Consider the following 24,443-nt stretch of genomic DNA (forward strand, 5'->3'; position numbering starts at 1 on the left):
AAAAAAATAAAAGGGGGTAAATGCTGGGTCACAAGTTATGGCCATTTTTTTAAGGCCCTGGATGCCCCCTCAAACTGTCCTCATGTTCAGTGGGACTGATGTCCAATCCAAATCTGATTTCCTCAAGGTCAAGAAGTCTTGGTTTCTATCCCTCCCACCAGGGGCTGTGGGCCCCTAAACTCACCTCCACATCTTGACTAAGGCCCTAACCCTCCTCTGGGCCTGGTGACTTGCTTTGTTTATACATGCACAGGGCCTTTACCTAGCTCCATCCGGGTGAGTCAGCTGACTGGGGGGCGGGCACCACCCTTCCCAGAGCAGGACCTGGCTGGGACAAGGGCCACCTGTTCCCAGGGAGGGGAACAGACTCTTGGCAGTGGCTGACAAAGAACGCCAGGCAGCACCCAGGTGGCAGGTAAGAGCTGGGCCCCGTACTGACCAGGACTGAGGTCAGTGAGGTTTGTTCTTATGCCAATTGGCTCCCAGGCAGTTTTCTTTCAAGGTGCCTCCCTCTGGGGGAACAGTGTTGACAGGGGTCTCCTTCTTTGATGCCTGCCCTGGGTCAGGTTTGAGGACTGAGTGATATTTATCTGGATATCATGGGGGCTGCAGGCTCCTTGTGACCTCCTGTGATAGGGCTCGGGACATGCGGCTCACACCCTGCTCATCGAAGGGGGTCTTTGGAAGGTCAGGCAGAGTGGAATTCCACAGGGAGCAGAGAGTATATGCCTCAGTTTCTGTTACTTATGTCTCCGCCTGCAATGGTTTCTACCCACTACCCTAAGTAGGTGGGAAGAAATCTGCTGGGGAACAGGGCCAGTGGCTTGGCCTCACTCAGAAATGGTTTCCTCGTGTGGACGCTGGACACATCCCCACACAGTCAGGGGCACTGGACAAACTAATGGAACTAAGGGGGACAGTCTGTGCCCCGCACAACACGGGGCCTCAGGAAATGGTGCTTCAAATGAGGCTGCTGTGCGCGGGGGAGACACACTGGGTCGTTGCACAGAGCAGCTGGAACTAACGGAAACAACTGTTTGTGTTTTCAGAGTTTTTCTTTGTTTTACAGTCTTGATTTCCAAACTAGTAACAATTCTCACACCACCATCACTACTCCCTGGGGCTCCCTGTGTCCACCCTTGCCCTGCTGGTCTGTTCTCCCAATGTTAGCCAAAGGGGGCCTGTTAAAATGTAAGTTGGCTCAATGTTCTCCAGGGGCTCCCATCTCAGCAGAGTAAATGCCAAATGCTGGCCACGGCCCCCTGGGGACCTGGCCCACTCCCATCCTCTCCTACCTCCTCACCACTGGTCCCCCTCTGAAAGAGACTCCAGTCTCACCGGCAAGATGGTCTCTAAACAAGAGGCATCCCCACCTCAGGGCCACCGCAGTGGCCATGCCCTCAGCTTTGATGCTCTGCCCTACCCCTCTAGGCTTTTACACAAGTCCCTTGTCACTCCCGACCGGCAGTGAGGCCCTTGCGGATGTCTCCACACTCTACTCTCCATCCTGCTTTATCTTTCTCCCTGTGACTTTGACAAGTGTGACACACTTTTCTGTCCAGCTAGAAAGAAACCCTCAAGGATGGATTTTCCTCTTGCTTACTGCCTCTGTACCTAGAACAGCACAGGGACTTAGGTGTTCAGTAAATGTCCTGAATGAACAGCTAACGATGACCGCACGCCCTTTATGTGCTTGGTACTGTGCTAAGTGCCTTCCATATATATCTTCTCTCTTTTTAAGGATCTTTAAATCTTCACAATAACTCTGTGATACAAGTACTGTTACCCATATCACAAAGGGAGATATGACACCCAAAAGGGACTTGTCCATGCTTGCTCTCACGAATTAGAGGCAGCAGCCTGAACCCAGTCCTGTCTGCCTCCCAGGTCTTGCTCCTGCTTTGCCTCTTAGGGCCCTGTACTGGGGAGCACCTGCATTCGCCGAAGATGTTCACAGCTTTCCTCTAGCAGGCAGTACAGCCCTGAGGAGGAGGAGGGGGTACATGCTGGTTGCCTAGCAACAGCCTCTTCCTTTCTAACTCACCACATCCCTGGGCTAATCTGGCCTTCCAGGAGCTATTCCTCTGACACTCTAACCCACGCTTCCCTCCCGCACACACTGTCTTCTGAAGGATGGATGAGTTGTCCACAGGAACAAGTAGGAGTCCCAGATTCAGCTCTTTGGAACAAGGTGTTCCAAGAGAGTGTTCTCATTCCAAAACCCAAAGGTGGGAGCGGACGACCCTTTTCAGCCCTGCTGATCTCCAACCCGACTGCTGGATTGTTGTGGGTGGTATTACTGCTTTTATCAAAAAACACAGAAGTTCAGAGTTGGAAATTCTGTAAAGTGCAGGGAAAGGAAAATTCCTTTGAGAGAGATGGGTTACTTTCCTTTCGCAGGAGCCAATTAATTGCAGGAAGCCAGCACTGAGCTGAGGAACTCTTTCATTGTCAGACTGTAGGAAACAGGCTTTTAATCCACCTCATTAGAGCAGTGGTTTTGTGTGTGTGTGTGTGTGTTTTTTTTTTTCCTCCCTTTCTAGGCCCAGAGTTTCTCTTCAAAGGACTTTTTTGGGGCTTTCCCTTCCCTCTGTGTCTTGCTTTCCCATTCCTTTAAGAAAGAGTAACTGGATTCCTGCCGTGCGCCAGACACTGGGCTCAGTACTGGGGAGGGAAACCGGCAAATAAAAACAGCACAGAGGAAATCCAATCCTAGAGAATGTAGAAGACCTTGCTCACAGAGGTGCTTAGTAAACATTAGTGGAATGAATGATGAATAGGTGAATATGAGGTTCTGGGGTCTAGAGAAGGGAGGTTTGATTAATTCCGTGAGTGTGTGTGGGTGTGGGGATTTGAGGGGAAAGCTTAGAACTGAAGGAACAGGAGTTCACCAGATGAACAAAGGGGAGGGAGAAGCCGTGAATGGCATTCAAGACAAAAGGACAGGCACCTGAAAAGGCAGGGAGGCATGAACTAGGAGTGTGAGTTCTAATGTCAGCAGTCAGTCTGGAATGAATGAAATGCAGGATGAAGTGTGGAAAAGTGAGGAGGTGTGACCGCAGTAGCAGGAGTCAGGTCATGGACATCTGAATGCCAAGCTGAAGTTTAGAGATTTATCCTGAGGGTAAGAGCTCTGTAGGGCTTTAAGAGCAGGAGCTGAGGTTAACTCCCAGATTTCTGGCTCAGACCAGGAGGTGGACTTGGTAGGACAGCTGAAGAGGGGCAGCAATGTTAGGAAAAAAGGAGCTCAGTTTGAGTAACCTGGGAGGTAGTAAAGATCTGGAAGGCAGCTGGACTCTTGGGTCTGGGCCTCCCTATCCTTGTAGTAGCACATTCCACACTCACTCTCTTGAACCCTCCTCCTTCCTTCCTACAAAAGGCTTTCCTGGTTGCCTTAGCCTTTTGTTCTGCACCCCCTAAGCCAAACTGCCTGAATTCCTTACAAGAGCAGTGGGTCTGATTCTAATGTGCGAAGTGATCTGCCTGGCCAAGCAGAAAACCCCTACTCTGGGTAGTGGGGTTCAATCACCACTCAGCTACTCTGGGTGGGATCCTGGGGTGGACCTGCATTGAGTGGGGGCGGGGCACTTGCAGCTAAGTACCTGGTCAGAAGTCGGGGCCAGGCAAAAATACCTGGTGGGAGGGTCAGTGATGTCACAACAGGCAGGAAATCCCCGGGAACTGAAAGCGCTTCGGAAGCCTTAGCGGGTGAGGGGGCTTCTATACCAGCAGCAGGCTGCGGGGAGAGCAGGCATGTCTATACTCCCCTTTTCTCCCACAACAGCCTTAGAAACTGAATCTTATCAGCCATCAGGGAACGGATCACGCGCACCCTCCCTCCTCTGGAAGCCGTAAATGGTCCTCTGGAGTCAGGGATGTGGGGGGACACTCGCCTCTTTAAAGCTCGATTTGCTGCGCGCGGCCTCCAGTCGGGTAAAGAGGGGACAAGGGGCCGATCCAGCCTTCCCATCCCTTACTCTGCTGCTTTACCTGACTTCTTTTTGTGGGTGCCGGCGCCAGCCACGGGCACCTGGAGAACGCGAGAGGCCGAGGGGATTCTAGCAATCCAGTTACCAACCCAGCCGGCGAGGAAGTCGCCATTTTTCACCCTGCTACCGCGGGGCAATCTGGGAGCCACCCGTAGGGGCGCCCTGGCCTGCGTGGGTGGGACGCATGCGTTCTAGATGCCGCAGCGCGCCCTAGCGCCCGGGTGGGGACTCTGCGCAGGCGTCGTAGCCCGGAGCAACTGGAAGACGTCGCTTCCGGCCGGGTTAGGAGCTAAGGGTGCGTCAGAGTGGGAGAAGTTCGGAGAGTTTGAGCGGTGCGACGGATTTGGAAACTGAGGCTTGGGGTGAAGAACAGGCTGTAGCGACTCGTGGGGCTTTCCTCAGCTCCTCATGCATGGACTTTGTGCCTGCTTGCGTAAAGCGAGAAGATTGAGGCTGAGGGAGAAAGCGGGTTCGTCCCGAATGGTGGTTCCCGGTGGGTGAACCAGCCTGATACCGTGTCCTTATTATTAACGCGAAACACGAGCAATGAAAGTAATTTACAGTAGGAGAATACGCTCTTTGCAAAAGCCGAAACAGGATTACTTTGCAAAAGCCGAAACAGGATTACTCCAGATCGTGTTTGTACCTAACTCAAAATGAGTACGTTTGGATTTAAGAGAAGACAGTATTCAACTGAATTCTGCCACAGTTTGTATTTGACGTCTCCAGTCAAAGGCTAAGTGTGTGTGTACAGGTGTGGAATTAGTATGACAGCCAGGCACACGTGGGCGTGTTCTGGTGAGAAGCGTTGACACTGATTTCCCAAAATGGCGAACAAAACAAAGCATAACCTCCCTTGGTTAACCTGGTGTTTGCATGTCTGGATAACATACTGCATATTAAAACCAGGAAGTACTGTAGTTGTGTATGGAACAGGGTACAAGCAGGCTTTATGCCCACATAAAGGTTTGGGAGGACAGTTTGTTGCAGTAAAGGAACGTTCCAGGAAGTCCAGATCTCTGTTCGCTGCTTCCTAAATGTTAGTGATGTCCCCTCAGTCTCGTGACACCCAAAAATGCCCACAGAAATTTCCAATCTGTTCTTGGAAAACTACTGTTTTACTCAAATAACATTTTTTGCCACCATGCATGTTTGCCATTGTTGTAGGGAGGCGTAGAGTGTGGTGAACAGGACACAGTCCCTGCCTGCCCTTGTGAGGTGAGGGATCCGATATGACAAAATACCCAGACGTCAATAATGTGATAAGATAAACAGCTAGACAGTAGAGAGCACAAGTCAGGGTTAGGAACACAAGAAGACCCAACCAACTAGCAGGGGGGCGTCCCACAGCCTGAAAAGGGCAACCCAAGAAATAGCATTTGAGCTAAACCTTCAAAGAGTACCCCACAGGGAGGGGTGGTGTGCCAGAAGCAGCAGGTGACTGCTGGCCCAGGTGACTAGTTCTTGGTGCACAGTAGATACTCAAATGACACGAGTGCACAGACGGATGATTGAATGAGGCACTAAGCATATTTGTTAACTGGGAGCCCTTCCCCACTAAATCATAAATGTTAAAAAGCAGGGGAATGCCTACTTCCTAATGCTGCCCAGAGCCCGAAACTGAGTGGAGACTCACAGAAGGTGAAGGTGGTGAAGCTCCCAGATACAGAGAAAGTGTTGTGTGGTCCTGGCCTGGGAGTGATCTAGGCCAGTGGATCTAGGAAGTGGATCTCTGGTTTTGCTCTCCCAGAGGGTAGCCACTAAAAATACAACTGCTGTGCTGCTTCAGTGGTAGAAAAAGCGGGGCAGGGGTGACCTCTCATTTTCACATATACTCCTCATGCATCATCCTCATAACAAGACTTATTTTTGGCGGGTGGTACCTGCTGAGGACTGTCCCAAGAGAAAAATCGCCCAGAATGTGTGCACGTTGGGGAAAGTCACAGGCAAAGAAAGAGGTCTACTCTCCCTGCTGGTCTAAAGGAGGTCAGAGCCAGTCTCCCTCCCCCCCTGGGACAACCTCTGCCCTCTTGAGGTAATCATTTCTGCCACAAAGACCAGACGAGGGCAAGGATCTGGAGCTGCCTGCTTCCAGGAGGCAAGCAGGTGATGTAAATTTCTGGCCAGATCCTTTGGGAACCAGGAAAGCACAGGCAGCCCCATCTAAGAGGCTGGCTGCAGCTCAGCCTGGACTGGGTGTCGCTGTGCATGATTCCTGCTCTTGCAGTGCCAAATATTTTGACTTTTTTTTTCAATACAAGTTAGAAGTGAAGAATTTTTTTTATTCCCAGACTTTAAAATACTGGTACTAATTCTAATTCAAATTTGAGAAAACAAAAAACAAGACCGAGAGGTGAAGGACCTCTGGTCCTTGTTTCCATCCTGGGAAGGTGGAAGGACGTCAGAGAAGGTGTACACAATAAAGGGGGTCCCTAAGGTGGTCACAGGAACTGATCGAACTGCACCAGGGGTGATGGGACTCCAGCCCTGCCCCGGTCCAGATCCTCTGGGTATCCCCCCTGAGTGGCCCACAGGGGCTTAAGTCATCCTTATCCATCATTGTTCCTCTCTTTCCTCTGCACCTGCTGCCTTGATACCACCCCTCTACCCATGTACACCATTCCTTCTAACTTTCTATCAAATTCCTCCTCATTCACATCCCACCCCTAGCCCCCATGCTGTGTGCAGACCTCCATCATCTTCCCGCCCCTCCCCAGGCACTACACCATCCTCCAAAGGGTTTTGCCTCCTTTCTTGTTCTCCAGATGGCAGCCAATAAGCCCTTCTGCAGGAGCCTGCAATGTCTTACCCATCCTTAGAGCCCCCGGTGGCTCCCCTCTGCTCTCAGTGTCTAGCTCACTTTCCCTAAGCTGGCCTGCACAGACTCCTGATTCCTCCAGAGATTGGAACTGGTGGCTCACAGGCCGGATGCAGACAGGTTTTATTTGACCTTGCAGAATACTTCATACTTTGAAGTTAGTGGCCTACATGCAAAACCCAAGACAAGGAATTTAACAAGATCAGAGCTTTGCAAGAAGAGTGGAAGCCTAGGCTAAGATCAAGGCTGGAAATGGGTGGTATACAGTAGGAACTCAAATACCCAGAAGTGAAGAGGGGTGTGGGAGCTGGGCGAGGGGTTCTAAATGTCCTGCTGCCTCTCTGTTGTAATGAAGACCCCACCTACTTAACACTGGACTGACTTCTGTGTAGTTGGGGGATGATCCTGGACACACCCCTAACAAAGGCCGGGTGTGCAGCAAGTGCTCACTATGAACCTGCTGGATTTGGGTCTTGAGTGACCAGAACTTTTAAGCCTGTTGGAACTTTGAAAAAGAATTTTTTTAAAAGATTTTACTTATTTGAGAGAGAGAGAGAGAGCACAAGCACGGGGAGCAGCAGGCAGAGGGAGAAGCAGCACCCTCCCCCCACCCCCTATGGCTGAGCAGGAGCCTGATGAGGGACTGAGTCCCAGGACCCTGGGATCATGATCTGAGCCAAAGGCAGACCCTTAATCAACTGAGCCACCCAGGCATCCCTCCATCTGGCCTTTGAAACATGGCAGGGAAGGACTTGATCCCTAGTCCTGCTCTTCCCGGCCAGCATGTCCTGGGTGGTCCCCTGGGTCCGTGGTCTAAAGCCCAGAGTCAGCTGAACAGATGGGATGGAATTTTGCAAGGGTGGAGATGATGGGCTTGGGAATAAATCAGACTTGGGTTCAAACTCCACTCCCCCATCTCCAAAATACAGAGGATACCTTCCTGATTTCTTTCTCGTCCTGAGAGTCCTGAGTGGCACACATGGTGGGGGGAGGTAGACATCCCCGCTTCCTCTCACCCCTCCTCATCCTCTGTACCCTGTAGGTGTTCCAAGGAGGCGCCATGTCCACCCTGTACCCATCTCTGGAGGACCTGAAGATGGACCAAGCTATTCAGGTAAGGCACTAGGCATGTGTGAGCCTAGGTCCCCTCGTGGGGCCTTTGTGATTGCCCCAGGGTAAGTAAGGGAGGCTTGTCTTGGAAGGTGCTGGGTACTGGGTCCCTGGGCATGCAGGTCACCCCTGCAGGACCTGCTGGTGGACAGACGTCTAGAGGCTAAGGCAGTGGAGTTAGATCAGGAATGGAGAAGCCCAAAGAGCTGCAGACAGGCCTCTCATGCGTCCTAGAGCTTCCTCCATCCCAGTTCAGGTAGACTCCACTGTAGACAGGCTTCCAGAGTAAGCCCCATAGTCATGGCCTTTGGCCTGCTCATCCCCAGAAGCTCCTTCTTCTTTCCATCCACCTGTGGTTCCAGTGGGTTTTGAGAACTTGGGACTTTTTGACCGAGAATTTCACGGGGAGGTAGACCTTAGTGTTCTGGCTGCCTCAGGTAGTAAGTGGGTCATGACATTTGGTGGGTTGTAGGCTATGGGGAGAACCTTCCCCAGAAACGTGGACATGTACAGAGACCACATTTACACCTCCAAGGTTCATGGATACCCCGCCTTAGGCCCGCCAGCATAACTAATGCCCTGACTCCCAGCCTCAGGAGCCCCAGGCTCCAGGGGTTCTGGGAGTCCTGGCCACAGCTGACCAGCGCTCCCCACCACTCTCCAGGCCCAGGCCAGAGCTGCATCCAGGCTGCCTGCCCTGCCTGTCTCCCAGTCTTCAGGTGAGTGAGCCCGGGGTGGGGGGGAGGTTGGGGGGGGGGGTGCCCCTGACTGACAGTGACCTCTTGTGGCCACTTCCAAGCACTGTCTCTTGCCTGCCCCTGTGCTGTGAGCTTCCTGAACGTTTTACCCTCAGCAGAACACTTTGAGAGGCACCCCGAGAAAACTGTGGCTTAGTAAGAGCACGAACTCCCCTGATTTGGAGCTACCTTCTGAGACCAAGGGAGGAAACCAAGATGTTTGTGGTGGTCCCTTGAGTTGCTGTTGGCAGTCTGGATTCAGGTCCTGTGGCAGCTAACTTGACCTCAGACCCACTCTTTCCCTCCTTGCCATGCAGTTTCCTGGGAGCCGCCCCGAGTCAGACACCGGTCTCCTACAGCTCCTGCAGCCCCCCAGCCCCTGGATTTCCTAGGAGCCGGGGCCTCATGGCCCCAGCACCGGCCCTGGGCTTGGTGTCAGATGTCTGCCTGGTGCCAAATAAAGTCTGTGGCGTTGAACACCAAAGTGGCACAGGAGGGATTCTGTGTCCCAGGCTGCTCCTGGGGAGACCCCTGCCCCTCAGCCCTTCTGAAGAGAGAAGAACCCCCATCACCAGCGAGGGTTCCCTTGCATTCTCAGGAGTAAATAACACCCCCAGGCCCTGTTTCCTGATACAAATGAGTGAGCCCATGGGAGCCAGGCAGGTGTGGCCAAGGTCACACCCCTGAATAACACCTTTCCTCTCCCTCCCATTCCCTTCCCGTCAGTTTTGTACCCAAGCCTGGCAGAATTGGAAAATTACATGGGTCTTTCCCTCTCCAGCCAAGAAGTCCAGCAGAACCTGCTTCAGATTCCAGAAGGTGCTACCGTAGGTATTTGTCCCTTGCCTAATGTGGACACAGAATGTGCCCACTCTCCCTCCCTCTTGGTGTTGCCATGTGAACAGACTGGACTCTCCTCTTCCCCAGCATGTCTGGGCTGTTTCTTGATGGCGCTTTTCATTTTGAGCCATCATTTAAAGGGCTGTGGGGTTTCCTGCAGACTTGGGCCACGGAGGACCCCTGCCTGCTCTTTGGCCTCTCTGGCTTCAGGCGGCTGGATGCGAAGGGAAGGCATTAAACCCAGCCTGAGCCCGGAGGCTTGTAACGAAGGAGCTGCCCGTGCCTTGACAACTCTTGCATGGACAGGCAGGGAGCAACTTGCCACCTAGCTCTGATCCCCAGGTGAAACGACCGTACTTGCTTGACTCCTGCTCTCCAGAGTTCAGGGGAACGAAAGAAATGTTCCCTCCTGAAAAGATGTTCATTTAGAGCCCCCATCCCCACTCAAACCTCCTGCCTCCAGCATCTTCTTGGGCTGTTGGTCAGTGGGCTGGTTGGCCATCCTGTCCCCACGCGGGTGAACATCGGTGGCAGAGCCCAGCTGCAGGGTCTCCTGAAGTGAGGCTGGCAAGGATGAGAACTGCCTCAGCCGTGGGCCAATGAGGGGCTCACAGGAGGAAGTCAACCAGGATAGGGATGCGTGGGGCCCTGGGGTGCTGCTCCACAGTGACCCCCCTCTCCCCCGTAGTCATGCTGTGAAATACAGACAAGAAGCCAAGAAAGTCATGTAGTATATACCTCACTCGGAAGCCTTTGACTGAATCCCTCCTTGTTCCAATAATGAGGACATGAGTGCCTTTCACCTAAATATTGATAAAAACATGACAGATGAATTCATTTTTATAATTAAGAATGTTATGCTTAACTTTTTATTTTTAAATAATCATAGATTCATGGGAAGTCACAAAGATAGTGCAGAGAAGCGTACAGAAAACCGTACCCTCACCCAGCTTTCCCAGGGCTTATGTGGGAAGTGGCGTAACTGTCCGATAAGGAAAGCGGGCATTTTGCTTTGGTCCAGTGAGTGTCTGTAGCTCTGTGTCACTTTGTCACCTGCAAAGATAGACCCACGTAGGTACCAGTGCAACCAAGGCACGGATAATTTTGTCACCACAGAGGTCTCCCTCTGGCTGGTGCCTCGTGATCATGCGCACCCTCTCCCCCGACCTCCCCTAACCCGCTGGCCACCACTAGCCTGTCTTCTGCCTCCACTGTTGTGTTTCCGGATGTTACCTACACGGGATCATATAGTGTTTTCAGATGGGCTTTCTCCGCTCAGCATAATGCTGAACAACCTTGAATTTTTTCCAGGTTGTTCACTATATTAGTAGCTCATCCCATTTTCTATATTTGTTATTTGTTTATTTTGTTTCATTTTATTTTAATTGCAGTATAGTTAACCTACAGTGTTATGTTAGTTCAGTACAATGCAGTGATTCCGCGCTTGCATGCATCACCCGGAGCTCGTCGCGGCACGTGTGTGCTTAGTCCCCCTCACCCGTTTTTCCCACCTCCCGCACCCTCCCCTAGCTCATCCCGCTGCGTTATTAATATTCCATGGTATGGATGTACGGAGGTCTGTTTAACCCATTGAGGGTCATTTTAGTTGTTTCCAGTTTGGGGCCATTATAAACTAAGTTATTATGGGTATTTGTGCAGAGTTTTTTTTATATGGACGTAAGTATTCATTTCTCCAGGATAAATGTCCAGGAGTGCAGTTGCTTGGTTGTAAGATAAATGCACGTTTTACATTTTTAAAAGATACTGGCAAACTCTTTTAAGAGTGGTTCTACGATGTTATTTTCCTGCCTGCAGCTCCAGTTCCTCCCCATCCTCACCAGCTTCTCTTTAACGTTAACTGTTGTGATGGGTGCGGAGTGACGTCTCTTCACGGGCTTAGCTTGCATTTCCCCAGTGGCTGGTGATGCTCAGCGTCTTGTCATGTGCTGTTTGCCAGTTGTAAATTCTCTTCAGTAAAATGCTCTTCATATGTTTTGTTCATTTTCTCAATGGATAGTTTTTTTAAGTCAAGTTTTTTTTTTTTTTAAGATTTTATTTATTTATGACAGAGAGAGGGAACACAAGCAGGGGGAGCTGGAGAAGGAGAAGCAGGCTTCCCGCTGAGCAGGGAGCCCGATGCGGGACTTGATTCCAGGACCCTGGGATCATGACCTGAGCTGAAGGCAGACGCTTAATGACTGAGCCGCCCAGAGCCCCTTAAGTCAAATTTTTAGAGTTCTTTATTCTAGAACTTTTTTTAGCGTTCTTTATTCTATCCTTAGATAAGTTGCTTGTAAAAATTTTCTCCCAAGTGTGAGCAAAATTTTTAGTTGTGACAAGGTTCAATTCATGGATCTTTTTCTTTTGTGGATGGGGCTTTGCTGGCCTGTCTAAAGACATTTACACCAAGCCCCAGATCGAAGGTTTTCTCCCTTATTTTCATCTAAAACCACTATGGTTCTATGTTTTACATTTTTTGGAAGATTTTATTTATTTCAGAGAGAGAGAGAGAGAGCAAGCAGGGGGAGGAACAGAGGGAGAGGGAGAGAATCTCTAGCCAACCCCACTGCAGGCCTTGATTCCAAGACCCTGGGATCATGACCTGAGTCAAAACTGAGTCACATGTTTAACTGACTGAGCCATGCAGGCACCCCAGGTTTTACATTTACATTTATGATGAGGGGCGTCTGGGTGGCTCAGTTAAGCATCTGCCTTTGGCTCAGGTCATGATCCCAGGGTTCTGGGATCGAGTCCCGCATTGGGCTCCCTGCTCAGCGGGGAAACTGCTTCTCCTTCTGCCTGCCGCTCCCCCTGCTTCTGCTCTCTCTCTTGTTCTGTCAAGTAAATAAATAAAATTTGAAAAAAAAATTTGTGATAAAGTTTGAGTTAATTTTTGTATAGGGTGAAGCTTAGGTCAAGGTTCATATTTTTATCTGTGGATGTTCTACTGCTCCCATGCCCTTTGTCAAAGACTATTTCTTTTCCATCAAACCGCTCTGGCACTTCCGTTAAAAAGCAGTTGGCCCTACTTTTGTGAAGCTACTTTTGGAGTCTTTGTCCTAGTCCATTGATTCATGTGTCTGTCTCACCACTGTTACCAAACTGTAGCTAAATAATAAGTCTTCAAATTTGATGGAGTGATTCCTCCTGCTTTATTCTTTTTGTCAAAAAAAATAGCTTTAGTTAGTCTAGTTTCTTTGTCTTTTCATATAAAATTTAGATTAACCTTGCATATATCTACAAACCATCTTGTAAAGATTTTTATAGAAATTGCATTTAATTTTTTTTATTTGACTTTTTAAAAAGATTTTATTTATTTATTTGACAGACAGAGATCACAAGTGGCAGAGAGGCAGGCAGAGAGAGAGGAGAAAGCAGGCTCCCCGTTGAGCAGGGAGCCCGACGACTCGGGGCTTGATCCCAGGACACTGAGGTCATGACCTGAGCTGAAGGCAGAGGCTTAACCCACTGAGCCACCCAGGCGCCCCTACATTTAATCTTTATATCAGTATGAGGACAATTGAGGGCTTCACTATGTTTTTCTAATCTGTGAATAGAAAATACCTTTCCATTTATTTAGATCTTCTTTGATATCTTTTATCAGTCATTTTTTGGTTTTTGTTTTCAGTATACAATTCCTACATATGGTTTTTTAGACCTACTCCTATTTTTTTATTTTTGAGTGATTATAGTTGGTAGTGTACTTTTTAAAAAAATTTCTTTATTTTCAGCGTAACAGTGTTCATTGTTTTTGCACCACACCCAGTGCTCCATGCAGTACGTGCCCTCCCTATTACCCACCACCTGGTTCCTCACCCGCCCCCCCCCACCCCGGCCCCTTCAAAACCCTCTGGTTGTTTTTCAGAGTCCATAGTCTCTCATGGTTCATTTTCCCTTCCAGTTTCCCTCAACTCCCTCTCCTCTCCATCTCCCCATGTCCACCGTGTTCTTTGTTATGCTCCACAAATAAGTGAGACTATATGATACTTGACTCTCTCTGCTTGACTTATTTGATTATGCTGGGCGAAATAAGTCAAGCAGAGAGAGTCAAGTATCATATGGTAGTGTACTTTTAATTTCAGTTTCCATGTGCGTGCTGTTAGTGTATAAAAAGTACAGTTGGTTTTTGTGTGTTGATCTTGTATCCTGTGACCTTGCTGAACTCGCTTATTAGTTTTAGGAGTTTATAGATTCCTCGGAATTTCCTATTAGATTATCACATCATCTGCAAATATTTCTTTTTTTTTTTAAAGATTTTATTTGTTTATTTGACAGACAGAGATCACAAGTAGGCAGAGAGGCAGGCAGAGATAGAAGGAAGCAGGCTCCCCGCAGAGCAGAGAGCCCGATGTGGGGCTCGATCCCAGGACCCTGAGATCATGACCTGAGCTGAAGGCAGAGACTTTAACCCACTGAGCCACCCAGGTGCCCCAATCTGCAAATATTTCTTTTCTAATCCATATGCCTTTTATTTCCTTTTCGTGCCATATTGCTCTGGCTAGTTATTCCAGTACCATATTTAATAGAGGGACATCCTGACTTGTTCTGGGCTTTAGGTGGAGGGAAAGCATTAATTTTTATACTTCTTGCTAACATTTTTTTTCAAGGCAAAAATCATGTCCTTTTTCCCCCTGATTGCTCCTTATTTGCTGAAAATTTTTGTTGTATTTTTAGTTGGATTTTAAAATGGTCTTCTCCTGATCCCAATGTGCCTTGCAAAATGAGGGTCCCTTTTTTGTGTACCCATCCTCTCTCTGTCCTCATTTTCCTGGCCGTTTTTCAGGGGCACAGACTTTGATGCCCCCTAGTGGCTTCACGGAGCCATGTCCCCTAGCAGCCCCTGCAGAGAAGAGTGTAGTTTAGGGATGGGATAGGGCCCAGGGACTACATTCTTCTTTCTCCATCCTGATGAGGCCCCAGAGGCCAGCTGACTCCACCCTGGTGTCTGCAGACAGCGGGCTCTGGCCCCTCGCTGGGCCAGCTGGTGGCACCACTGTCTGGGAACAGCCTTGGCACACGGCGTGCGGAGATCAAGCCTGGGGTACGTGAGATCCACCTGTGCAAGGACGAGCATGGCAAGACAGGGCTGCGGCTGAAGGCCATTGACCAGGTAGGGCTGGGGGCTGGGCAGGAGAGGTGGGGGCATCCCCCCCACGCATCTGCCACCAGTCTGGGAAGGGGCGAAGTGGGCCTTGTCCACAGTAAGGAAGGTGCAGAGCAGGCAGGGGAGCGGAGGCCTACCAAACCTCAGGCTCAGGTTCCTCCTCTCAACCTCCGTTCCCCAAGGCCTCAGGGCTGGTGCTGGGTTCTAGCAGCAGGGACCCTCCACCTACCCCTCCTGGGCTCCTACTGCTCCTTCTCCCCTCCCCTCCATCAGAGGGATCTGGGTTCCAGGCAGCTGTCTGTAGACAGGGGAAGCCAGGGGTGCTAATGCCATCGTAAGAAGCTAGGCAGTCCAGGGGCTGGGGATGTAGCCTCCAGCTAGGGTTGAAAGCCTGACTTAGCTGCTCCCTGGCTATGTGGCCTGGAGCATTTCCTCCCTAGGCAAATGGGGTAACCCCTGTCCTGCCCGCACAGAGCTGTAGCTCCTAGACCATCAGGAGAACAGCAGCAGGAGGGACCCGGGCTCAGAGTGGGCTGCGCAGCTGACGTCAGGGTCCTGCCTCCTCCAGGGGCTTTTCGTACAGCTGGTGAAGGCCCACAGCCCTGCGTCTCTCGTGGGGCTGCGCTTCGGGGATCAGATCCTGCAGGTTGACGGGCGCGACTGTGCCGGGTGGAGCACGGACAGAGCCCACCGGGTGCTGAAGAGGGCATCGGCCGAGAAGATCATCATGGTCGTTCGGGACAGGTGGGTAGCCAGGCCCCCAGCCTCCCTCTCTGCCTCCAGCCACGTCCCTGGCCCAGCTCACTGTCTCTTCCCACCAGGCCCTTCCAGCGGACCATCACCATGCACAAGGACAGTGTGGGCCACATTGGCTTTGTCCTCAAGAAGGGAAAGGTGGTCTCTGTGGTCAAAGGGAGCTCTGCGGCCCACAATGGGCTCCTCACCAACCACGCCTTATGTGAGGTGAATGGGCAGAACGTCGTTGGGCTGAAGGTAGGCCAGCAGGGGCTGCAGAGACTGAGAGCTGGCTGCACCGAGGGAAGGTTCGTCCCTGCGGGTGGGCTGCTGTCCCTCTCCAAGCCTGAGGTCCCTCCTCCTCCAGTTGCTGTGAGGGTTCTCTAAGATGAGGGAAGTAGAGCTCTGAGCACAGGGCCAACCCCATGGGAAGTGCTCAGTAAATACAAGCTATTGCCTGGCAGCCAGGGGAGCGGTGGGGTGGGGGTGAGGGCGAGCGCTGCCAGGACAGGGCGCCTGGGGAGGGGGCTGCTGGCTGTGCAGACACCTCCCTCCTCCCTCCCCGGTGATACTGGCTCACATTCCCCGTAATAGGAAGATTTTAGAAAATTGCTGCTCAGAAACTCACTTCTAGCCTCTGTTCATCTTTGGAGGGTGTGTGTGTGGTGAGTTTTATCTTTAAAAAGCAAGAAGGAGCAAGGGGTCCAGGGTCTAGTGGACACTGACCGAGGGGTGGGCGCCTTCAGGGACTGGGGATGATGAGTCATGTGGCTTTTGGTTCCTGAGCAAGTGTAAAGGGCTTGATGCTGACTCGCTGCCACCTGGACCATGAGCGGTCCTCCATCGTGGCTGTGGCTGAGAGGGAGGATGCTGTCCCCTCCTGCCTTCCGAGTGCAGGTCTCCCCTGGCTGAAGCGGCCTTCTGCTCTGCAGGTGGCATGGATCTAAGCCAGTGCCCCATCCTCTCAAGGGCCGTCACCAAGCCATTCCTGTCCCATCTCTGCTTCGTGTGCTGGACAGTCTCCCCACCATCTTTAGAGGCTTGCTCTGGTGGCTCACGAGCATTGTCATCAGGAATTTCTTCCTGACGTGGGTCTAAGATCCCTCCACCGTGTGTCTCCCCTCCCTTAGGGCTCAGGCAGGACCATCCAAAGGGAACCCTTTGTCTCTAAAAGCTGACACCGCCCGTACCAGTTCTGAGTCGCTGTCTCTCCAGATACTAGCACATCCGCCCCCTTTAAGGCCTTCCACAGTTCTCTGATCTTAACTTCCCCGGGAGCAGACACAGTACCGTGTGCGGCAGACCCTCCCTTCTTCCATAAAGGCTCACGGCTTCGTGAGAAACTTGCCAGTTACCCTGGCAAACTGTGGTGCTCAGAGGCTCTGAAGACTGGGGTTCTCCCTTTCCTGGATGGCCCCACATAGCTGTGCTTTTTGAGATGGTTTTGTCTCCGAAAGCAGATCCGTTTCCACCCTGTGGCTGTCACAAGTCCCACTAGCACGGCTGAGCGCGTGACCAACTTAGATGTCTGTGATCGGTCGCTCCGTCTCTGAGGAAGGGCCGGAAGTTCTGCAGCCATGCTTCAGAGTTTGGTCTGCTTGGCCCACTTTTAGAGCCTTGTCCTTTCTTGTTCTCCCCACGGTCTGAATGGTGTCCGCAGACCTTCCTTGCGTTACTGGGCAACGAGGTATAAGATGAAGGCCTGTGAAGGGTCTGCTCGGCTGGCTGGCCAACAGGAGCCCAGTGGCTGGGTCGTGCACCTGACGGCCCCCACGCAGGGTACTTTTCTTGTGCTTTGGGGCCAGAGCCTGCATGTGACTGACTCCCACACACTGGCCTTTGGGGGTGGGGAGCGTGCTCGTCTTTACTGCAGGGGTCTTCCATTCTTGCTCAAACAAGGCTTCGCCTGGTGTTTGCCTGGGACCCTCACCTGATGGCAGCAGGGTCCTTTAGCCAGGGCCTTGCTGATTCCCCTCCTGCCCACCCCCCATACTGCAGAGGGGCCTCAGAGTCCCCCCTGGCTGCAGGTGACTGCTCACTCACCTCCTTTCCAGGACAAAGAGGTCACAGAGATTCTGGCCATGGCTGGGAATGTTGTCACCTTGACCGTCATCCCCATCGTGATCTACGAGCACATGGTCAAAAAGTAAGGCTGTCCCCCTCCGGCCTTCCCCCTCACCTCCCCACCTCCCCCCACCCAAAGCCAGGAGGGGCACACTGGGCTCAGTGTCCTCCCTTCCTGGTGGCTGATGGCTCCCAGTGTGAGCCCTGAGAGTCTTAGAAATGGAAATGAAGGCCCTGTGGGGGATGCCCTGGCTGGCTGGGAGGAGGGGCACCTCCTGCCAGTTTTGGCGACTGTCCCTGTTGCTGTATCTAGGTTGTCCCCCACCCTGCTGCACCACACCATGGACCACTCGATCCCAGCCATCTGAAGCCAGGAGAGAGAAGCTCAGCTGTCCCAGCCTCCCACCCTCCTGCAGGAAAGGGCGAGTCCTAGATGCTGGGGGAGGCCGGCTGCCAGGCCAGGGCTGTCCTGAGGGGGCACCTTCCGGGTGGGCAGCCACTGAGGCACAGGCCCCCTCAGGGCCTCCGGCTGGGAGCTGCACAGGGTCCCATAGGCAGCTCCCTGTGCTGGTTGAAATGCAGGGCACGTAGGCAGGCTGGCCAAACACTTCTTAAAGTTGCCGCTGGGTCCCTTGTAAGATTTTTGCTGCCTCTGCCAGCAAAGAGTTTCACATTTTGAGAGAACACAACTTCATTCTTCGTTAAAATTTTTTTCTTTTCTCTTGGCTTGCTGTGTGTCACAAACTGTACATAGTACCACTGCTTTTGAATAGATGGGATTTTAAATACAAGCCCTCTTCAAAAGTAATTGAAAATTCCAGAATCCTTGGTCCCATGACATGCCACGCCTGGTTTTCTTCTGAGCAGAGGTGACACGTGGTCTTTGAGAGCAGGGATTTGGCCAGTCCCGAGGTGCAGTGACTGGAGAGGGGGAGCCTTGTGGGACTCTGGAGGAGGGATGCTGGCCTCAGAGCACCCCTGCTCAGCCTGCTTCCACATCTGCGGAGCGGATAGGAGGCCCACTTCAGGGGTGCTGGAGGGCCTGCGGTGCACCGGAAGGCCCAGCAGGGCTGACCCTTGGTGGGGGGGCAGGGGAGGCCCTTCTAGATCCTAGATCCTTTGTGGGACCCAGGACAGGAGTGACTGTCCCATGCTGCGATAGGCACACGGCGGTGCTGAGCCAGCACGTGGCTGTCTGGTTCCCTCCACCTCAGAAGGGAGCTCTTTCCCCTCAGCCCTTCCCTGTGTGTCCACTGTACCTCTGGTGGGATGGTTTGAGCCCCTTGCATCCCTCCTCGGGGGTGCGGGCAGGGAAAACACGATGTAAAGAAAACAGGCCAAGGGGCTTGCTGTGTTTTCATGCTTTAATTCAGAGCTGTCTGCTGCGGGTACAACTCTGTCTGAACAGGACAAAGGAGACAAAATGAAGACCCTCGCCACCTCCCCTTTCCCATACCCCCTGACTTCTCCATCGAGGGGATGGCTGAATGGGAGTGTGTGCTGTGACTTGTTGGTACTGTCCCCCTGGGTCAGAGAAGGGGGTCAGGAGTTCCCTAGGCTCAGGCCCTCGGTAGGCCCCAGAACGTCGGCGGGGCTGCCCCTCCCCAGGCGCTGTCAGACGCCCCGCTGCTAACAGTGCCTGGGAAGCCTGGTCAGTAAAAAGCTAAGCTCTCCCCTTGGGAGATGCTCGGAATAAACTCCGCAGGAGGCCAGCTCTGTGTGCAGAGTCCCAGCCCGTGCTTTGATTGCTGCCTGAGCCCAGAGCCAGAGGAGCAGCAGGAAGGCCCAGACCCAGGCCCTACGACTGAGCAGAAGCCACTTCCAGCCACCGGGCTCCAAGGGACCAGCAGTTCAGCAGGTGCTTCCTGGTGAAATGTCCTGTGGGAGGGAATCAGCTCCAGCCCGAGGCCGGACGGTGGAGGGAGCCCCCCCCCCCGCCCCACCCCCGACGATTTCTGCTCCAGGAGCCGAGGGCAGGAGGGCAAGGCCAGAGCCCAGCAGGAGGAGATATGAAGCAAGAAGGAAAAAGGGGAGTTTTGGAGGAGGAGCACTGGAGGGGGCAGTCCCCCCGCCTTGGCCTTGCCCTCCTGCCCCACACTCTGTGCCCTGTGGTGCTGGGGCCGGGAGCCCAAGCCAGCAGGCCGCTGTGCTTCCCCGCTCGCTCTGAGCCTCGGGCGCCGCGCTGCCCCCTTTGCATAGATGCGGACACTGAGCACACGCGTGGGCACGTGGAGGGCTGGACCGGGGCCGCCAGCCGGCGTGCTTTCGGGGTCCATCCCGGGGCCAGGTGCAGAGCCACCGCCTCCACTGACATGAGAACGAAATGCCCGGTGAAGGCCCCAAGAGAGAAGAGCCTTGACATTGTGCACGAGGGCTCCGCAACCCTGAGCAGCGGCCCCACTCACCTCGGGCGCGGCCCTTCACCGGGACCTCCGGTGGGACCCAGCGGGCTATGGCCCTGACCACTGAAACACGAGACACAATAGGAAGGCCACAGAGAGCAAGACACAGACAGGAGCAGAGGGGCTATGTGGCTCGACTGAATTCCAGTGTGAAAAATATATAGATTTCATGTTGTCAAGTATAGTCAGACATTTATTTTCTCGGCAAAGCTTGGACTATTTCTAAGGAGACGCTACGCAGCTCCGTGAGTGCACAGCACGGGAGGCGGGGTCCACGGCCAGGGCCGGCTTGGCTTTGGATTGGGTGTGTCCACGGCCCCTCCATGGCACAACCCCAGCATCTGTGGGGCAGCCCCAGCCAGGCCCAGGACTTCAGGTGCGCTTTGGCTGGGGTGGTGGTGCTCTGCAAAGGACAGGTGGTCTGAGGCCCCAGTCAGGGCAAGGAGGCTTTGGAGGCACAAAGCGTGTGGCAGAGGGGGCTGCCGGCCCCATGGCTGAGCTGGCTGCCCACTCCCAGTGCATGCAGGGCCCCCCCTTTGATTGGAGGGTGCAGAGAAGAAGGGCGGAGCCCCCAACTCAGGCGGCGGCTGTGGGAGCAGCGGGGGCGGGTGAGCAACCTTGGCAGAGAACCAGAGTGGCCTCAGGGCCAGAGGAATGAGTAAGATACAGGGTCCCGCCAGCGCCACCCGCCCCCTACGTGGGGCCTAATCTCTGAAGAGTGGGAGGGGCCACCAGACAGGTATAAGCCCCACAGGGGTGAAAGAGCGGGTTTACTTTGTCAAATAATAGTGGTGGTAAAAGGTCAGCAGCTTTGCTGGGGGACCCAATGTGGGGTCCCAGGGAAGGAGGGGGGACAGTGAAGCTTCCCAGGCCAAGTGGCCTCAGGCTGTGAGCAGGGAGGCCACAGGGCTCCGGCCTGCCCTGCCCCATCCCTGCCTGGGAGACGACCCGGGTGCCCTGCTTTGGCTTGGACAAACATCATGGCTTCCATATCCCATCTTGCCGTCCATCGTGCTGGCTTTCCTCCGGAGGCAGCTAGGGCCAAGTTTAGGAGCCCTCACTAGAATGCAAGCAGCCCCTCAGTGGAGATGCTGGGGCGCATGAGAGCCAAGCCCCAAAGTGAACATAGTGCAAAGTGGAAGCTGGGCCCGAGGCCCCCAGAGAAACTCGGGCTGAGCTTCAGGGGCCGTCATGGCCTCTGGCTTCTCAAACCAGCGGAGGATTGCCGAGTCCAGCCCGCCTGCCAGACTGCAGGACCTTGTCTCAGAAGGCTGGAGGAGCGCCCCTGACCTGCCAGCCCCTGCCTCCTCCTCTCAGGCCGGCAGAGGCTCCAGCCCCAGCACTAGCCTGTCTGGCTCAGCTCTCACAGGAAGAACGATCTGACACAGGCAGAAGCGTGGAGAGGGAAACGGAGCCTGGGGAAGGTCTCAGACAGACAGACACAGAAGCCGCACTGCGCTCTGCCGCCTCTTGCCCATCACCGGCTTTCCACCGGCCCATGCCTGTGTCCCGACTACACTTCCGAATCCCAAAGCGGGGAGCGGCTGGAAGATGCTAGAACTGCAGCCGGGGCCCAGGGGTTGCAGACCCTGCTGAGAGTCCTGGGCCGGTAGCGTGTACTCTGGGCAGCAGCTGCCTCCACGCAAGGAGGTAATACTGGCCCAGAAGGCTGGACTGAGGGCAGTGGGTGGCTGGGGAGGAGGCTTGGATGGGCAGCAACGGGATGGGCCCCGGGGTGGGGGTGGGGAGGCTCCCCTGGGCACCTCAGGACCGGCCTCCCCACAGCAACACCCCGGAGACTTCTGGGCAGGGGTGGGTGGCCCTGTGTGAAGGTCCAGGTGGACAGGGCTGGGTTGGGGGACCTCCCCTCCTCCTCTCTCTGCAATGTGTCCCTTCCATGGGCCTCTCTGCCTTTGGTCTTTCTTCCCTTGTCTCCTATCACAGTTTGGGGTGCCTTCCCCCAACCCTGACTCCCGGCCCTGACACTGTTCACATCCCCTACCCAAAACTAAATCAAGCAGCTGAGGCCCCCGGGGCGTGAGCAGGAGGAGAGCGGCACCCCTACGATCCTTGGTCAGGCCGTCAGCGCCGCTGGCCGGGGCCGCACGCGCTCACAGCTGGGAGCTGCCGGCCGCCTGGCTTGGGCCCTGCTGGCCCAGCGAGCGGCAGCTGATCCTGCGGATGGAGTGCAAGGCCACAGTGCAGCAGCCCCGCAGCAGGGAGCTGATGTTGTAAATGGGCTGGCCCTGGCGCCGCTGGGAGCGGCACAGCCAGGCTACCGTGGGCACAGCCGGCACCACCACGGCCAGCAGATCCACGATGTAGTGGCGGCTCCAGTAGCTCTTGGGTTCCTTCTCGGCGGCCGCCGCCTCCTCCTCCTCTTCCATGGGGCACGCCACACTCACCGATGGGCCTGGGCTGGGGTTGGCACCGGGCCGGTGTGGGCTCGGCCCCCGGGTGATGGGCTCCGGGGCCTCTAGCTCGTCCCCCACCGTCACCACCACGGCGGAGTTGCGGTCTTTGGGCCCTGAGGGGTGGGGCTCCGGCTCTGGGCCCCTGTTCCCCGATTCAGGGACTGCTCCGCAGACCTGGGCCTGGGTCACTTTCTCCAGGATGGCGTCCAGGTCCGGCTGGTACTGCACGAAGTCCGTCTGGATGGCGCGCTCCTGCATGCAGCTGGCCTGCACGCCGGCCTCCAGGCCACACAAAAGCTTCTCGTAGGTGTTGCTGGCAGGGAAGCGGGGGCCCAGGCCGAAGCTGTTGTGCAGTGAGCCCTCCTCGGGGCCGCAGTCTACCCCCGATGACAGCAGGCTGCTGGCCTCCAGCGCGTCCGTCCGGCTCAGCGTGTCCTCGGTCCCCGCGAAGCCGCTGTCAGCCCCGTCCTCTGCAGAGGCCCCAGGGTGATCGCCCGGGGGGCGGTCGCCGCAGACAGCAGGGTCACTCAGCTTGGTGTAGGTGGAGCTGCGGGTGAGGGAGCGAGCGGGGGACCCGCCGGCCGACTCCCCAGCGCCGTCGTCCTTGGCCGTGCCGTTCTGGGCCACTTCCATGCTGTGCAGCAGCGTCTCCAGCTTCTTGTTCTGAATGTTGATGTCCACGAAGTACTTCTGCAGCCCCTTGTCCTTGTCGATCAGGTTGTTCTTGACGGTGTCGATGACCTGCTTGAGCTGCTTGATCTCCTTGCGTGCCTCCTTCAGGGCCAGCTGCGCCTCCACACGGTGGCACTCCTCCTCGATCCAGTCCTCCTGCATGCGCGACAGCTGCGTCTTCAGGTCATCGATCTCGGTGTCCCTGGGAGCAGAGGAGACACACATGCTCACTGCCTGGCCTGTCACCGCCACCAAGGACAAGCAGGAAAGGACTGTCACCAAGAACAGAGGGCCTGTGCCTCCCGGCCCAGAGTTAGACACAAAAGGCCTGACTCAGTGCCTCCTTCTCACTCCAGAGGGGTGGGGGGTGGCCAAGGGACCTCCTCCCTCTACTCCCCGGGGTCGGGATGGGGAGGAAGGAACGTCCAGGTCCCTCTGCATCCCCAGCCCCGGAGGCCGAAATGCAGATGACTGTCCCCACTTAAATCCATTACCTATAGGAGAGATTAGACAAGAACGATGCCCAGCATATAAACAGATGCCTACTGCTATAGAAACCAAACACACCCATTTTAAAATCTTAACATAAGACAGTAAGAACTAAACATAAAATTTCTCCTCCGTGGGAAGGGACACGGCCTCCTACGAAAGCCAGTAACGAAGACTATCCGTGGTGGGGTCCGGCCAGAGTCATCCCCCCCCGCCCCCTGGGGGAGATGCGGCAGACTGCCCTGCTTTACTGATGGAACTTACTGCCACTGGGGGGGGGGGGGCGGGCTGCCGGCCTCACACCTCCCCTCAGTTCCGGGGATGAAACGTGGTGGGTGCGACAGAGGAAAACGGTGACCACAGGTGGTTTTGTCCACACCAGTCATCACTGCTTTGTATCTACTGTGAGGGGGATGGGCCAGAAAGATGGACAAGAAGGCACAGGCCACTCCTGAGAGAAGAGGCCAGCAGCTGGCAAATCAGACACAGGCACCCCAAGTCACAGATGAATCTGGGGTGCAGGGGAGGGAGGTGCGTTAGAAGCCCCTCCTGTTCAAGTCTGGTGGAAGAGGCAGCACGAGACAGGGCAGGATACAGTGAAGGCCGTGACGGGGGGAGGAAAGCCACTCCCGAGCCGGCAGATCCTGCAGGGTTGGGGGGTGGGGGGACATATCCACCCCTGCACCAATGTGGCCCACTTGCCCCACATTTACGGGAAAGTAATCCACGCAGGGTATGACCATCACTCTAAGGGTGATGAGCCCAGCAGAGGGACCACCCCCGATCAAGCACCATGCGCTTAGCAGAGTCGGATAGGTGAGTCAGTTCAGGAAACGAGGCCAGGAAGCATGTGCTGCGCTATGTCGAGGGTTCTGGGCTGAGGCACTGCGGTGGCTGGCAAGATCAGCAATGGAATTCTCTGGAAAGGGGTGGACTAGACCGCCCAGCAGGACACAGACCTGTGATGGCAGCCAGTGAACCAGAGCTCCTAAGAGTGGCAATGGCAGATGGACCACCGGACATGGGGGGCCATTATTGGGGTTCATTCTGGGGAAACCCACCACACCAA

The 24,443-nt window shown here is 54.4% G+C and overlaps 2 protein-coding genes across 14 annotated transcripts in view; one reads left to right on the forward strand and one right to left on the reverse strand.

The window, feature by feature from the left end:
• The first annotated feature begins 384 nt into the window (after positions 1-384).
• SDCBP2 (syndecan binding protein 2) lies at positions 385-19,299 on the forward strand. Of its 2 annotated transcripts, none has more exons than XM_045981116.1 (9): positions 385-415; positions 7,850-7,921; positions 8,582-8,636; positions 9,381-9,481; positions 14,446-14,604; positions 15,167-15,342; positions 15,420-15,591; positions 17,388-17,479; positions 17,711-19,299. In XM_045981116.1, exons 2-9 carry the CDS (start codon positions 7,868-7,870, stop codon positions 17,763-17,765), a joined length of 864 nt encoding a protein of 287 aa, XP_045837072.1. In that variant the 5' UTR covers positions 385-415; positions 7,850-7,867; the 3' UTR covers positions 17,766-19,299. The 2 variants fall into 2 exon arrangements, with proteins under 2 accessions (XP_045837072.1, XP_045837074.1); XM_045981118.1 differs by lacking the exon at positions 385-415 and adding an exon at positions 4,357-4,482.
• Positions 19,300-19,328: 29 nt separating this feature from the next.
• The window catches only part of SNPH (syntaphilin), a 35,824-nt gene continuing 30,709 nt past the window's right edge, over positions 19,329-24,443 (reverse strand). For all 12 annotated transcript variants that reach the window (XM_045981115.1, XM_045981113.1, XM_045981109.1 and 9 more), the window contains one exon: positions 19,329-23,087. In XM_045981115.1, coding sequence (XP_045837071.1) covers positions 21,911-23,087 — 1,177 coding nt within the window. In that variant the 3' untranslated portion in view covers positions 19,329-21,910. The remainder of the gene's footprint in view (positions 23,088-24,443) is intronic.

The sequence above is a fragment of the Meles meles genome, chromosome 16 (assembly GCF_922984935.1).
Source record: "Meles meles chromosome 16, mMelMel3.1 paternal haplotype, whole genome shotgun sequence".
Classification (NCBI taxonomy): Eukaryota; Metazoa; Chordata; class Mammalia; order Carnivora; family Mustelidae; genus Meles; species Meles meles.